At 34.7% G+C, this 15,758-nt stretch overlaps 3 protein-coding genes across 6 annotated transcripts; 2 read left to right on the forward strand and 1 right to left on the reverse strand.

The window, feature by feature from the left end:
- Positions 1-120: 120 nt before the first annotated feature.
- On the forward strand, positions 121-3,499 carry LOC105112186 (probable prolyl 4-hydroxylase 4). Its single transcript, XM_011007787.1, has 7 exons — positions 121-332; positions 454-511; positions 591-695; positions 792-849; positions 2,289-2,464; positions 2,774-2,843; positions 2,956-3,499. Exons 1-7 carry the CDS (start codon positions 193-195, stop codon positions 3,249-3,251), a joined length of 903 nt encoding a protein of 300 aa, XP_011006089.1. The 5' UTR covers positions 121-192; the 3' UTR covers positions 3,252-3,499.
- Positions 3,500-6,481: 2,982 nt separating this feature from the next.
- Positions 6,482-8,353, forward strand: LOC105112188 (histidine-containing phosphotransfer protein 1). Its single transcript, XM_011007794.1, has 6 exons — positions 6,482-6,910; positions 7,035-7,165; positions 7,308-7,376; positions 7,640-7,711; positions 7,879-7,951; positions 8,070-8,353. The coding sequence occupies exons 1-6, from the start codon at positions 6,851-6,853 to the stop codon at positions 8,127-8,129; spliced, it is 465 nt and encodes a 154-aa protein (XP_011006096.1). The 5' UTR covers positions 6,482-6,850; the 3' UTR covers positions 8,130-8,353.
- On the reverse strand, positions 8,344-15,551 carry LOC105112187 (inosine-uridine preferring nucleoside hydrolase-like). 4 transcript variants are annotated; one of them, XM_011007790.1, is made up of 14 exons: positions 15,116-15,551; positions 14,847-15,026; positions 14,611-14,721; positions 13,072-13,341; positions 12,789-12,965; positions 12,375-12,659; positions 12,116-12,238; positions 11,817-12,014; positions 11,158-11,411; positions 10,846-11,050; positions 10,436-10,741; positions 9,871-10,168; positions 8,799-9,754; positions 8,344-8,399 (listed from the first exon to the last, which is right to left on the reverse strand). In XM_011007790.1, exons 1-13 carry the CDS (start codon positions 15,302-15,304, stop codon positions 9,744-9,746), a joined length of 2,607 nt encoding a protein of 868 aa, XP_011006092.1. In that variant the 5' UTR covers positions 15,305-15,551; the 3' UTR covers positions 8,344-8,399; positions 8,799-9,743. The 4 variants fall into 4 exon arrangements, with proteins under 4 accessions (XP_011006092.1, XP_011006091.1, XP_011006093.1 ...); XM_011007789.1 differs by having other exon boundaries at positions 8,799-10,168; XM_011007791.1 differs by lacking the exons at positions 14,847-15,026; positions 15,116-15,551 and having other exon boundaries at positions 8,799-10,168; positions 13,072-13,271; positions 14,611-14,689.
- Positions 15,552-15,758: the final 207 nt, after the last annotated feature.

Below are 15,758 nucleotides of genomic sequence, written 5' to 3' on the forward strand. Positions count from 1 at the left end.
TGTTTTTGTTTTTTTTTTTTTTTTGTCCCCTTATTAGATTTGTTAGCGGTGACCACTAATTATAAAGGAAAGAACGTCGCCGTTTTGATTCCAAGCAAAACGCATAAATACGAGCCGAGACTATAGTAAAGGAACTAGAAAAATAAAAAATTTCCCCAGGAAATCTCTCTATCCTCTCATCTCTCAAATTTGATGGCTACAACGATCTACCCTCGCCAGTTCCTGTTTCTACTGTCGATCTTTTCGATTCTCCATAAATCAATCTCTTATCCAGCTACTTCCAGCTCCATCATCAACCCTGCTAAAGTCAAACAAGTCTCCTGGAAGCCAAGGTCTCTCTCTCTCTCTACCTCTCTCCCCCTCTCTCTCTCAGATTTAGAAATTTCACACATTCATCTCCTTAGTGAAACAGAATCTAAAATGAAATTAAAAATAATGACGATGGTTTTGCAGGGCATTTGTGTACGAAGGATTTCTAACAGACTTAGAATGCGATCACTTGATTTCTCTGGTGAGTCCTAATTTAATATATTCAAGAAACAGCATCTTCTTCTCTTAATTCACTTTCAATTTTTTTTTGTGAAATTAAGGCCAAATCGGAGTTGAAAAGATCAGCAGTGGCTGATAATGAGAGTGGAAAGAGTAAACTTAGCGAAGTTCGAACCAGTTCTGGAATGTTTATCACTAAAGCAAAGGTTTTTTGTTTTTCTTTTTATAGTCCTATTTTTGTAAGATCATTGTCAAATTAAGCCTTATAATTTGCCTTTTATTTTAATTTATCCTTTCTCTAGGATCCAATTGTTGCTGGTATAGAGGACAAGATTGCAACATGGACTTTTCTTCCTAAAGGTTTGCAGTGCACTATAATGAATCTCAGTATCATAATCTTTTTCTTTCATTTTTTGGACGCATTTGTTAACTCGTACTGATATTTTTTAATTTCTCACTCTAACATTCACATTCTTCAGTGTCAGTTTCAGTTATGAATTCATCACTGTAATTCTTGTTTGTTTAGGAATTTGGGATGGTCTCTGCAATTTTATGTGTTTGAGAACGGCCGTGCAAGGCTAGGTCTCAATGAGGGCATATTAGGGCCCACACTTGCCAGAGCTGTGCCTGCCTTCAAAGCCTGGGCCTTAACTTGCTGCCAATACCATACCTAGCATGCACCAAAAGCACTATTTTCCCGCATGTGGGCAAGACTATTGAACGTAAAATGTGTGCTCTTGCATATGGTCAATTCTGTTTTACCCTTCATTACCTCTATAAAAATGCATATAAAGCATTTTTGCTCCCAAAAATTCTAGTGGTCGATTGAGCTCAACATTTTGTTTTCAAATGGAAGTGATGGAATTCTTTCTTGATGTGATTTCTACTTTGCCAAGCATGCACTCCTCTGTCTCTTAAAAATAGATGCCTGGATGCAGGCTTCCAAAGAGAGAAAATCATAATGCCAAGCCCCACGCCTCTTTGAGGTCATATTGGCATGCTAAAGCTCACTTCACTAGAAGCCTAAAAAGGGGCGTTTCCATTTTCTTTTTCCCTTAATGTTTGTGCCACTTAATATTGATTAAGATTGAGGGGTGCATTTTGTATTAGAAGCCTTATCTTTAAGGAGATTCTTGCTGCTCATTGTGATACATTGTGAAACAGCTTTTGAGTGTCGAAGAAGAGCCTATCAGGAAGCTTCTTGGTTACAAACTTGCTTTCAAGACTATGCCTTTCACTTTTGATGCCAGTGCTATCCAATCTCTAAGATATTTGTACATTCAAAATCCTAATATTGATTGTCATTGACCTGCGGAGATGCTAGGCGGTCATGCTGGAACATGTTTTGGATGCAAGTGATGATAGATGGTTGGGTTTCGGTGGTTCACAAGGGTTAAGGTTTGAAGTTTGTTAAAAAAAGGGAAGTTGGATTTGGAATGAGTTAATGATCTGCCAAAAGAACTCTCAATTCCAAAGAAAGCTCTGCTTTCAAATACATGAATCATAATTTACTGGTAAAGCAACAAGGAAAAAAAACAAAGATCGGGAAATTCACTTGAATTTTTGTTGTGGTCTATCATTTAAAGGTTTGTTCGTCCTTGGTATACGGGTTATGAGATCCTGAAGTTACTGTAGTGTTTGCTTCTCTCTGCTGTACTCTTGTGTAAGAAATTATTTACCACACAAGAAAGATTAACCATCTTTTAATCATATGTAACATATGCAATAATTAAGATTTTTACTCTTTCCCTCCCTTTTCAACAAATGGCATAACAGTGATCTGTATTTCTTATGGTCAGAGAATGGTGAAGACATACAAGTGTTGAGATATGAGCATGGGCAGAAATATGATCCCCACTACGATTACTTTTCTGACAAGGTTAATATTGCCCGTGGTGGACACCGGGTGGCAACTGTACTCATGTATCTTACAGATGTGGAAAAGGGTGGTGAAACAGTGTTCCCCTCAGCTGAGGTAAGTTCAAGCTTCTTGTCCTTTTTCATTGTGGATACGCTTGTGCTCTTCCAGTTTACAAGAACTTTCAGTTTAACAGTGCTAAAGAATTTGTTTGTCTATAATACCTACTGGATTTGGCTGTCTGCATGAGACACATGCTGATAGGCCTGACATATCTCTTGGATTAACTACAATATTGGTTGCATTCACTGACATAATTGGGCAATAACTTCTCTAAAATTGAAATTAGTAACATTGAGAATGGGAGGCAGAGAGAATACACTACAAGAATTAACTCAAGTTTTTCAAAAAATGACTTGCTATCAGGAACTTCCCCGTCGAAAAGCTTCTGTTAGTCATGAAGACCTTTCTGAATGTGCAAGGAAAGGAATTGCAGGTGAGCCACCACACAGATTACTAATGGTTTTATAACTTGTATTCCTCGAGTTGCATTTGCACTCATTTAATGTGTTCCTTTGTCTTCTTGTCCACACCTTGGAAATACTTAGTGAAACCACGTAGAGGGGATGCGCTTCTTTTCTTCAGTCTCTATCCAACTGCTGTGCCAGACATTAGCAGCCTCCACGCAGGGTGCCCTGTGATTGAAGGTGAGAAATGGTCCGCCACAAAGTGGATTCATGTAGACTCATTTGACAAGAACTTGGAACCTGGTGGGAATTGCACCGATCAGAATGAGAGTTGTGGGAGGTGGGCCGCCCTTGGAGAATGCACCAAAAACATCGAGTACATGGTTGGATCTCCAGGTCTCCCTGGATATTGTAGGAGGAGTTGTAAGGTATGTTAAGCACATCACTGTATGCCCTCGACGCTCCATGTATGTTACTTGTGGCTGTGGGTTGTCGATCGTTTTGGTGGGCTGTAGTCGATTTTTCTTCTCAATTACAATCTTCTAGACATTGTTGAAAAATGATCCATTTTGTATTTTACAAGTTGTAATCATGTCTTGACGGTTTTAAACGTGATTTTCCTTTCATTGTAGATACAGCCAGCTTCTTAGAAAATGATTGAAATACAGAGGATGCATTAAAAATATGTGCTTCAACAATGGTCCCCCCACCCCCCCAACGCCCTTTAAAGCTTAACATTTGAATGAGTACTGGGAAGGAGAGGTGATTTGGAAGATGTGTGAGGCTGATGATATGCTTTTGTAGGCCAAACCCCGATTAGCTTTTTTTTTTTTAATGTCAAAACAATATCGCTTTGTCTTTTTTTAGAACAAAAACATCAACTGGTTTTCTGATCGGTTTCACGTTAAATCCATAATGTTTTTTTATAAAACCTAACTGGGTTCAACAAGTTAGTCTACTAATCATTTGGCCACTCTGGCTCCCATGCATAAAATTAGTAAAGTTAGGTGAAGTTTAACCGGTAACTATACTGACAAAATATAAAAAGAAGAAGTCGTGTTCAGTTCGGATTCCCGCCGTATCAAGAGAGTAAAAAGGATGCCTAAATCTCGATCTCGCATCAGACAATATCCTCAACGATGCATACGAATAACGAGAAGGGGAGAGAATATAAGCTTGTTAATGACGCACACACCACCACCATCCCTTAAAAAAAACAAAAAACCAAAGAGAATAAAAGGTAAGGATTCTCTCTCCACGTCTGATGTCAACACCTCACAGGTCACAATGCAAAGCAGGCCAAACCGGCCACGTGACATGTGTTTTTTCATTTCGGCTTGGAGGGAGATAAAGGGGGCTGGGGCTTGGCCTTTGGGAATGGAGTCGTATCTTTTTGTTTTGTCCAGCTGTCCCCTTTCAGATTATGAAAATAATTAATTAAAGTGGGGAGCGTGTTTGGTACGGTCGATGGTGTTTTTAAGGCACTAAATTAATATTATTTTCTTACCATTCTCGTGACAAAATATCTATAAATATATTTTTAAAAAATTATTAATTTAATGTTCTTAGATAAGTATACTTTAAAGAACACCGCAAGGTAGAAACCAAATAATAATTGGAACAACTAGATCGCAAGAGAATACGTTGACACTTCACAACAATTTAGTTCTTTTAATCAGTCCATAATATCTACCGAAAATATATTTAGTTTTAAAATCCAGCTTGTAATTGAATCTTAGATCAAATCTAGGTTATTAGTTGGAAGGATTTTTCTAATCAAAACAATATTATTTTAATTTTTTTAAAATAATATATGATCAAAGTTAATTTAATTATATATCAATCCAAGTTTTTAATGGATTCAATAAATATTTTTACTCTAATTATTCAATCCCCCGATGATTTGTCGGGACTATTCTAATTTTAAAACAATAATTAAAAATAAATATGTATTAAAACACGGACAAAGATTAAATAAACTTCAAAGTTTGGCCAACTTGCCAATGATTTTTCTCCACTTTGCTGATTTAAACGTAGATAATACAATAATGTTTTTAAATGTTTGAGAACGGATGTAAATTATATTATTAAAAAATTTAATTTTTTTTATATATTTTGTATTGTTTAATGTATTCATCTTAAAAATAATTTTTTTAAAACTAAAAAAATATTATTTTAATATAAAAAACACTTTAAAAAAAATCACAACCATACTTTAAACTAACTTTATATATTAGATCCTCAGTATTTCCATAAATTCTCCGTCATATCATGGATTCGTTTTTAGTTAACAAAACTATTAAATAGTTGCATAACATTCACATTATTTTACTTTATTTATAAAAAAACTAGTTAATTCTCTCTTTTTTTTTATTTTGTATAATATGAAATTCACGAGATAAACCAAATTATATATAAAAAAACCTTAACTTTTACTTTTTTTTCGCTATAGTCTACCTTGACACATGAAAGATTTTAATTAATTTAATGAGTTTTGTGGAGACAAAGAGAGATTTTAATTAATTTTCATGATTTCATGATATTTACATGACAATTTGATAGCGGCAACAATGGCGGAATCAGGGGCCTGATTGATTCAAGAAAGTTGTTATGTGGTAGCAATAACAGCCTGCAATGACTTGATGATACCTCTGCTATGTGTGGTGGACTGATTATTCGTATTAATTTATGACGCTAAACTTTTTTTTATTTTTTTATAATTTAATCACGACAACTGCTACATATAGTTTTGCTTTATGGGTAAAAATTAATTACATATTTTAGCTAGAACCTAGTTGGTAGGCTTGATTTGAGAATTTATTCGAAAAATTCTCGAAAAAATATTAAGGTTATCTAATAAACACCTAGGAAATTTATCATGTGGAGTCTAATTTAAATAAAATTTTAATTTGATTGAAAAATTATTAATATAGTTAAACCTGATTGATTAAAAAGAAATTTTAATAATCTAGTTAGCTAACAATATCCATCCAAACTTTACTAATTCAGTGCTCGTATTTTTTTAAATAAAATAATATTATTTTAATAAAATTATTAACTTTATTATATATGGGTTAATCTAATAACCGGGTAACTCAAGTTTTTTTTTTTAAAAAATAAAATTATAGTTAAATTAAGATAATTATGCTTAAAAATATAAATCTCATAATAAACTCTTGATAATAATAATTAAAATTAATTTATTTACTTAAATTTATTTAACTCATGTGGTGTTATTTTTAAAAGAATATTTAAGAGTGGGGTAATAATTATATGTTAAAATGATTTTTTAATTGGAAATATATTAAAATAATATATTATATTTTTTAAAAATTATTTTTGATATTAGTATATGAAAAGGATATAAAAATATGATAAAAAATTAATTTGAGATAAAAAAATTAAAATTAAATTATTTTAAAAATATAAAAATAAACTGATATGAAAAATAAATCTAATCTTAATTAACATGTAGAGTAACGAAAATAAACTGTTGAGTGAAATTAAACAAAAATAAAAATAAAAATAAATAAATAAAAGGTCTGAAGTCAGAGTCAATAATTTTAACCAGAACCAATAGTTTACACTTTCTACTTTGTAGTGCACATAAAAAATAATTTTATTCTTGAAGGAAGAATACATTAGATGGAGTCAGGTTGAGGTTCCTTCATTTAAATGATGATATAGTAGAAGAGCAAATGTTATTGGTGGGGCTGTGACTGTGACTGGAATCTGAGTGCGAGCCAAAAGAAACGAAAAAAATAATACTACTGAAAACAGAACATAAGCACAAATCCAGAGAGGAAAGGATAAAGAAAGGTGGCTAGTCAATCTCTTAATAACCAAAAAAGCAAGTAAAAATCTCTCCACATTTAATTTTTCCATAGCATTTATGCTCTCTAGTTATTACCCACTTTGATTGTGCAGTAACTCCACAAGATCTGAAAATTTAAGCCACAAATCTGTGTTTAACCATAGCTTAAAAACCCACCTTGTTTTTGTGTTCTTCCAACTTTTTAAGAGAGAGGGTCAAAGCATGGAGGTTGCCCAGATGCAGAGAGCATGGGTTGAATATACCAAGTCCTTGTTTAGGGAGGTAGTGCAAAAACAAATAAAAATGTTGTTAACTTTCTTTAATCTGTCTCTGTTTTGCTTTTGAGTTTTGTCAGTGTTTGTGTTGGGTTTTCATCTCTGTATGTTCTTTTTTTGGGTGGATGAAGGGTTTTCTGGATGCCCAGTTTCAACAGCTTCAGCTTCTGCAAGATGAGAGCAACCCAGATTTTGTTGCTGAAGTGGTATCTCTCTTCTTTGAAGATTCAGAGAGGCTTCTGACTGATCTAACCTCTGCCTTGTAAGGAGACTCCCTCTCTCAGGCATCTGAAACTGCTTGATGTTGATTAAAAGTTTTGAGCTTTCCTTTTGGTTATGGTTGATTCTAGCTAGCTGACTGTATTTTAACTAAATGGGTTTTCTTTTTACCTCTCCTTTTATAGAGAACAGCAAAATATAGACTTCAAAAAGGTTGATGCTCATGTTCACCAGTTTAAGGGTAGCAGCTCCAGGTACATGTTTGCTTCCTATACAACTAAAAAAAAAAGCACATTCTTCAGGGTTTGTTTTTCTCCATATTGGATATGAAATGCATTGAACCTTACAAAAACAGTTCAGATCTAATACACATGGCCTAGAAAAACTAGACATGGAATAGTTAAAATTGTTTGTTTTTCTTTTTAGTTTATTTTTGTTTGATTTAATAAAGATGAATTCTTCTCTTCAACTCAGTTTTTCGATGTTTGATTACAAGATTGGATTTTGTGTTGTATAGCATAGGTGCACTGAGAGTTAAAAATGACTGCATCACCTTTCGCAACGTCTGTGAGGAACAGAACATTGAGGGGTGAGTTATTTTTCTCTGCCGCATTCTCCATATTGTTTTCTTTCATCTTTTCAAATTATTTTCCTAGTTTTTTTTTCTCATTTAGCAATTGAATCTCAGGATTAGTATTTTTAAGTGAAACAATGTTTAATATTACAATTACAAGTGATTGGTTACTTGGATTGCAGGTGCCAGAGATGTCTGCAGCAATTGAAACAGGATTACTACTTTGTGAAGAGCAAGCTTGAAGCTCTAATCAGGGTGGGTAGAGTCAATGTACCTTTGCTTAATAACATGCTCATTTGTTTAAAGAAATCTAGCTGTTGAAGTTCTTTTATTTTCATGTTTTGTTTTTCAAATGAAATGTTTTCTATAACAGTTGGAGCAACAGATCGTGGCAGCTTGCGGGACGATTCCTATGGAAGAATTGAGTTCTTAAGGCTATCAGTTCAATGCAAGGAAAGCTGCAGGTAAAAGTGGGAGGATTACTGTAGAGAAGCTTTTTTGGGTTTTTCGCGTTCTACTAGTCTCACTGGAAGGTTCTGTTTAACTAATGGGATTGTTCTTGTATTAATTCATGAAGATAAGTCCCATGAACTACAACATATCATTATGTGCTTCAATCCAGACAACCATTGCTCTTCATGCTTCTCTTTTATTTACAATCTTTTTCTTTGTTCTTCATGCTAGACAATCTAATGGTTTTGACCAAGATTCTCAAGAAAAACTTTTTTGACACAACAGAAGATGCAATATAAACTTGGATTATAAATTCAAATAGTAAAATCATAAATAAAATATTTTAACTAATTCTATTTTAACAATTCTAGTAAAGTGATAAATAATAATATAATATGATTAAAATAAAAGTGAAATAAACAATATAAATATTTAAACATTTTAAAATATATAATTCAAATAAATTTTTTTACCAATTTAACTTGATTTTACACCTTTTATATGTTTTAACTATGATTTTATGAGTCAAAATATTTAAACATTTTAAAATATATAATTTAAATAAAAAACTTGCCAATTTAACTTGATTTTACACTTTTTTATATGTTTTAACTATTTTTTTACATTTTTCGATAATATTGGTTTGGACTGCTGATTATTATATTTCAAGAGCTGCATCTGATCTGATTTCTTGACATGGATTCTTGTTCATGCAATATTTCCAGAGGTTAATGTCGATGCAGTCATCACTGCAAGATCATTGATTTGACAGGATTTAGGCAACTTGATTTTGGGTTTTAGGGACGTTGGTTTTTGGTCTCAATCGACAACGTACAAGGTGGTTTACACTGAGAGTCAGTATTTTTAACAGGCAGGGGATTTATCTTTCAATCAAGTGCAATATTGGTGTTGTTTGTAGAAGTAAGAGAGCCCCATTTCCTAATTAATTAAAAATTGGTTTCTCATTGTCACCGCAGTAATTTTTGCAATCTGTACGCTCAGTTTGATACTGAAGATCTTACAGGACTAGCACACAATTTCAATGGCCGGTTAGTGAAGCAATATTGATCTTCCTACCTCAAAGATCTGTTCAAGTTCTGAAGTTGCCAATTATAAATGGCAACTGTTTAACAAAGCCCTCAGATGGGTCTTAAGTTTACCATGATATTGAATCATTGGACAGCCAATACTTTTATGAAATCAACTGGAAAGATTTTGATTTTTAAGGTCAACCGTAATCTGTTGAGGCTGTCTCTTCTGTCTGCCGCGAAGCAACGGACACAAACGTGGAGGTTAGTTGTGATAAAAAAAAAAAAAAAAAACCTACCCAGGTTTCGTTGCCATTGCCTGTTCAGTCTCCAAGTAGAGGACCGATCACTATCACCAAACATGTTTATGTTTTTATTACTTCTGTTTTAAAATTCTAACCTAACACAACCTTTTACAAATATTTTGTTCCAAGAAAAGATAGAACCCAAATTTTTAATGTATATGTTCACTGTTTCCCTGTAAGTTTACAGGCACTTTATGTATTTATTTTCACTATTCCAAGTACAGAAGAGCAGAACTAATAATTTCTTCCTGAGTTATTGGTCTAGTGAAATCCTGTACACAGAAGAGTTTATGCATACAATTAAAAAAATATCTGAGTTAAAAAAGATTAAAAAAAAGGAACCATTTCCTGTTGTCTGGAAATAATTAGCCCAATAAACTAAGCTTACCTTTGGTTAAATTTAGCGGCACACTCCAATTTCTTCTCTGCTCATCAAAGCTACCTATGACAGCAGATTGTTCCTTGCTGCGCAGCTGCTCTGTGAAAAGATCGTAATATGCTCCCAAGTCTACTTTCTCCACTATTTTAACCAATCTTCCTTGTTTTTCATCAATTACTATTCGTCCATCCTCTGATTCAACACCTTCAGCAAGGACCTTGATGGGTTTGACTCGGAATGTTGGGTCCAGTTTCGAAAAATTACCAGCTAACACTACAGCACCAAGGATTTCCCCTAAGAAGGTATCCTGCAGTGTGATATCATTTAGCAATAGCAGCTAAAGATTCTCCATCAGAGAAAGATCGAAGATACTCCATGTATTCAACAACATTCACTTGTAAATCTTAAGCTATCTAAAATGCAGAAAGTCCACGAAAGAATTTCAATTACACGTTGTGTAAAATGCTGATTCTGATCAGACAGTAAAAAACAGGAACCAAAATGATAGCAATGCTTTTCTTCTAGGATTATGATGTTCAAACGTACTGATACATGCTAAGATTAGAACCCTTACCGTATGTTGATATCTACGATGAGTTTCCTTCAAGTGGTAAAGCCTTGATAGCAAACGCTGCGCAAACAATGCCTCGGGTGTTGTGTTCATCTTGCGTAGCCTTTCTAGGATCTCTGGAAAGGAGCTGACTCTGCGTTGGACGCCGAGTGGAATTAGCGTGATGTCAAGTGAAGACTCAAAGACTGTCTTTGCAGCCAAGGGGTCAAGAAACATATTCAGTTCTGTATAGTCATTTAGATCGATGTTCGGAACATTTCCTTTATCTGTTTTACCATGGCTGATATGTCCTCCTACAACATAGACCTCCTGCAATGACATTTGAAACAACATAAGAATGTGTACCACCACTGTGTGGCCTCAACATTAGTCGCAAGTTATTTCGCATGAAAATGGTGGATAAGTCCACTGACCCGAATCACAGAGCTTATATTATTCTCTTTCTGTATTATCTTGGCTAAACTGGTCAAGGGGCCATTGGTCAATATGGTAATCTTAGATCCTGGATCCAATGTTCTTACAATGGACTCCCAGATTTCCAGTGCCAGAGGCTGTCTGAGTTCAGGGTGATCTGTGTCACGAGGAGCTCCATATTTCACAGAGTTTTCTGCAGTATACCTTGAGAAGAAAAATAAGCCCTTGATATTTGAGTCCCGAATAAAGCAAGATCACGGCTCAAATAAGAGGAAAGAAAAGGCATAAACATCTATGGATGGAAATTATACCTTCTAGGGCTTCGCGGTAAATCACGAGCAAGCCCATAGAGAGTGTCTGAGTCTAAAAGTCCACCACTCCCGTGAGGGATGGCCTTAAGGTACTTGCAGTCTCCAACCGCAGAGAAAACAGGATCAGACTGGTTCATTGCAAATACATCTCCTAGACCAACTGGAATATCATCACGGCCCATCATATGCAAAAAATCATAAACAATGTCTATCGTCGCAGCATTTGCCCATCCTGTTGGACTTACAATGATTCCCTGGATGAAACGATCAAGGGGATATAACAAACCCACTGTTTTCGAGAGTAGGGAAAGAGAACAGAAAAAGGCACCATAGTTGTGTTTTGTACAACTGGAACCAATGTGTTGGTAGTTGCAAGTATTATCAAACCCAACCCAACTCTACGGAATGACTCGAAAAACCTGCAACCTAGAGCCTGGTCCTAGCCGGTTTCATTTTGAATCCGTTTTGACATTGACTTGTTTAAATTGGCTAGGGATTTTTTTTTAAAAAACAAAACAATGTCTTTTTGATAAGAAAAGATTGAACCGGGTTGACATTAACAACTCAATGATCTTGGTCCTTTATTGGGTTAGATCCCGAGCTGGTTTTGACAAGCAGGGCTAATTGTATATGCTTGTTGGAAAATTGAAGTCACTTACCTTGACGTTGATCTCTTCTACGGGCACTTTAAGGAGATAGAATAAAGCCAGGAAATCTCCAACACTCATATCCATATCAAAGACAACAGGCTTCCCCAGTCCTTTGGTTCCAAAGTCCGGCCTGTAAAGAATTTCCTTGTAATGAGGAAATTGAGAGGTAAAATTAAACCTCCCAGATTGTTGAGGGTCATTCAGGACCTGTATTACCATTGCATTAGATTTTGTTGGTCTAGAGTTAAGGAATAAGCAAAAAGAACTTTAGATTCAGAAGAACAAGATTAATGCCTTGGTGAACTCACATCCAAGAAGCTCTTGTAGAATGCTTTGTCAAGTGTGCTATTCCTGTCAGGATTAGGCTTCGCTCTCGTAGCAACAAGAACACGCACTGCCTCTGCACCACTTACCTCCTTTGTATAGCCATCCTATATCGACCATTATGTTGCATCAGAAGGCCAGTTAACATTTTCGGAAAGGAAATTACAAGTTAAATCCTTAAAGAAATGACATCTTTCTCTGTGAACTACAGAAGATGGCATGCAGGGGTCCTAGAAAGATCACCTCACACCGCCCTTTCCCTTTCTCCCTGAGGCAAAGAGGATCTCGAAGGCCTGTCTGCACATGACCACTGTGCACTCCGCCTTTCGTTAGATTAAACCTTGGGACTTCACGGTGGTAAAAGAATGGATTCGAGCTATCACTTATCCCAAAAGGTTCATTTGAAGTCACTACTGTTATGTTCATGTACTCCATTTCAGCAAATTCATTTTCTTCATCTCGGTTTTGCGAGTTACGCATGGCAGAAACTGCTACACCAGCTGCGAAGGTGTCCCACATGTAATGGCTCTGCAAAAAATCTTGTCACTCACTGAAACACACATCCCATCGACAATCGTGTACAAGGAAACTGTCACTTGCTGCTGAGGAATCTTGAAGAAGAAGAACAAAACGACAAGGAAGATACGGAAGGATTACAGTGTAAAAGTTGTCGTCGGGCCGAGTGTCACGAGTCATTTTCAAGGACCGGAAGCAGTATTGTGCCTCGTAGGTGTGCTGGTTCTGCTCAAATGCCTTGAAGAAATTCTCATTTGTGGGAATGGTATTGGTTGCATCGAGGGGCACAAGTGTGAGAGGAATTCCAGAATGTAAAACCTAGAAGCAAATTTGCGTACTCTCCATTAATAATCACAGGCAACAATTCTTATTTATTACCTAGCTAATACATATATTTGTTTTTGCTCATTAATTAATTAAATACCTGGTATGCAGCAAAAGGATCTGCAAATATATTAAATTCAGCATAAGGATTACTATAGAGGTCTGCAAACAGATTGCCGTCTGACCTCACGGCCCCACCCATCACGTATATATGCTCAATATTGTTCTTCAGATGTGGATTGTTCATAAGAAAAACGCCAATATTTGTATGAGCTCCTGTAATTAAAACAGTGATAGGACCTGCAGATATCTTTTCTGTCAGCACTTGTTGGGCGGTTGGCTGTTGAAGAGGAGAATATTTCCTGCCGCCCTGGTTAATTTAGCAACAAAATTTTATACATAAAAAAAGAACTAGTTCTTTTGTTCATTTTAAAAACCCATTATTTTATTTTATAATTATTTCTCAGAAATAAAATTAATTTGTTATTCTCAAGTCGTAGAAATAATTATTATATTGAATTTCAATAAATAAATAAATAACTTATTTATTTAAGAAATATCTCAATTATATTCATAAATAAACAAGTCATATATGAATTAAGAAATTAAACTAATTAATTTTAATAATATCATAAATATCAATATCATTAAATTCATTTACTAAATATTGATTTTGATTTTCAAAAGGCAGCTAAAAGTGATTTGTCTATGTATTTTATTCAATTATTTTCATCAGTAAAGTATATAGGAAAACAAAATCCCATGTCTAAGATAGCGAAGGACTGGATTTGTTGGTTAGAACAATTTTTTTCTTATTGGTTAAAAAAAATTTCCAGGTAAGTAAGCACGTTTTTGTTTTTAAACTAAAAAAAAACATGTATAATTTAATTAGATAATAAAATAATAAATAATGCAGTATATAAATCAATTTATACAAAAAAGACATGAAATTTTATATAAAATAATATTATTGTTCTCACCGTTACGACAAAGGTTTTATAATTAAATTGTAATTTCTTTTATAGTAATGAATAGTATTTTATATCTAGATATACAATAATTTAATGACGAGATTTATTTATTTTTCTTAAATTAATAGAATCAAATTCAAGTAAAACGGGTGTTGGTGATTGTAAGAATGATCATATGAGGTTTGTGTAATGTAATAGGATAATACTTAGATAGCAACTATTATTTTTCCTCTTGTTCCGGTAGTATTACAAAATTTCTAAAACAGAACTAACCTCTCATTAACTTGGGTCAAGATTTTTTGTCGTAGATCTTACAAGATACACTTGAAAACCGGAAGTAGCTTAGGTTTCGTTTGAGATGTGTGTTTATTTTTGTGACTGAGATTAAGATTTGTGTATAAGACTTATAAAAATACTAGAAAAAATAAAATAAAAATTAATTTTTGTGATTGAGTTTTGTATATAATTAGATTGTAACCAACCTTAACCATAGTTTTAATTTTAATGATAAAAACAAAAACATTCTAAGTATGTATTTGGTTTAGAAATACGATGGATTTTTTTAAAAATACAATTATTTTAAAAGTACAAATTATATCTCACAAAAACAAAAAAAATATATGTTTTTAGGCTGCACCGTTCCAAATGGGCTCTAACTAATTACGTACCTGTGGCAGCAATGCTCTCCGTAAGCCGTAGTTAGAATCAAGATCCAGCCGTCCTCTAGGACCAGCAGGGATAGCTTGTCTGTATCTACAACCTCCTGCTGTTGTCTTCCCCTGGTTAATATCATACAATCTCAGGTATCATTGAGTCCATAAATTCACAGGCAACGAAAGATTAGTAAAAATTGCAGGGAAATCTAGCAGGAGATCATGAGGGTGGCACAGTTGAATGGACCGACCTGTTCAACTATAGGAAGAAAACCACCAACATCCGGGAATATGCGGCCATCTTCTGCTATTCCACCCTCACCTCCCATCCCAACAGACACGTCGTCACGGCCCATCATGTAAAGAATGTCATAGATTTGGCTCACACCATGCCCTGCATCTGTCCATGAGTTCGTGTTCACAGTGACTGCCTGGAGCGAGCATAGAGCAGACTGATGATCAAAGCAGACTCGATTGATGTAATTTGCTAAACACATACATGATCAATTGACAGACTGACCTCCAATCCAAATCGTGATCTGTTGAGCTTCAAGAGGTAGAAAAGAGCGAAGACATCATCAGTATCGACATCTGTGTCCAAAAGAATACGGTGTGCCTCTCCCTCTGCATGGCACAGATGATTAAATCCAACAAGTCCTAGAGTATTAATCAATGCTAAGAGCACCCAGAGATTCTTCTGCTGCAGCATTTTCTCTCCTCCGATTCACGATATATTTTACTGATCAAGTTCCATTCTTTGAAAAATAAACAAGAGACCAGGGAGACTAGATCGCTCTATATAGGCGTTTTGATAGATTTTTCATTAATTATGATGGCTACAGATATCCGATTTCGTTCTAAAGAATCAACGTAATTAAACATCTTCCTACCATGCATGCACCTTCCTTTTTCAAAGATGCGTGCATTCATTTTTTCGCCGCCATATTCTGTGCTATTTTTCCGATTTATGGTAAGAGATTTTTCCGATTTATGGTAAGAGATATCTTGGATTGCCTTGCGTTAGTCAACCGATACGAAATTTATTTCAAAAATAATCTCAAGGATACATTTGTGTCTGGGAGTGTGGTCAAACCCCAACAAATAATTCAAAGCAATTATTATTGTTAATTCGTGTCAGGTATTCTCTAGTTTAATTTCATAGA

Source organism: Populus euphratica, unplaced genomic scaffold (assembly GCF_000495115.2).
Source record: "Populus euphratica unplaced genomic scaffold, PopEup_1.0 scaffold327.1, whole genome shotgun sequence".
Lineage (NCBI taxonomy): Eukaryota > Viridiplantae > Streptophyta > Magnoliopsida > Malpighiales > Salicaceae > Populus > Populus euphratica.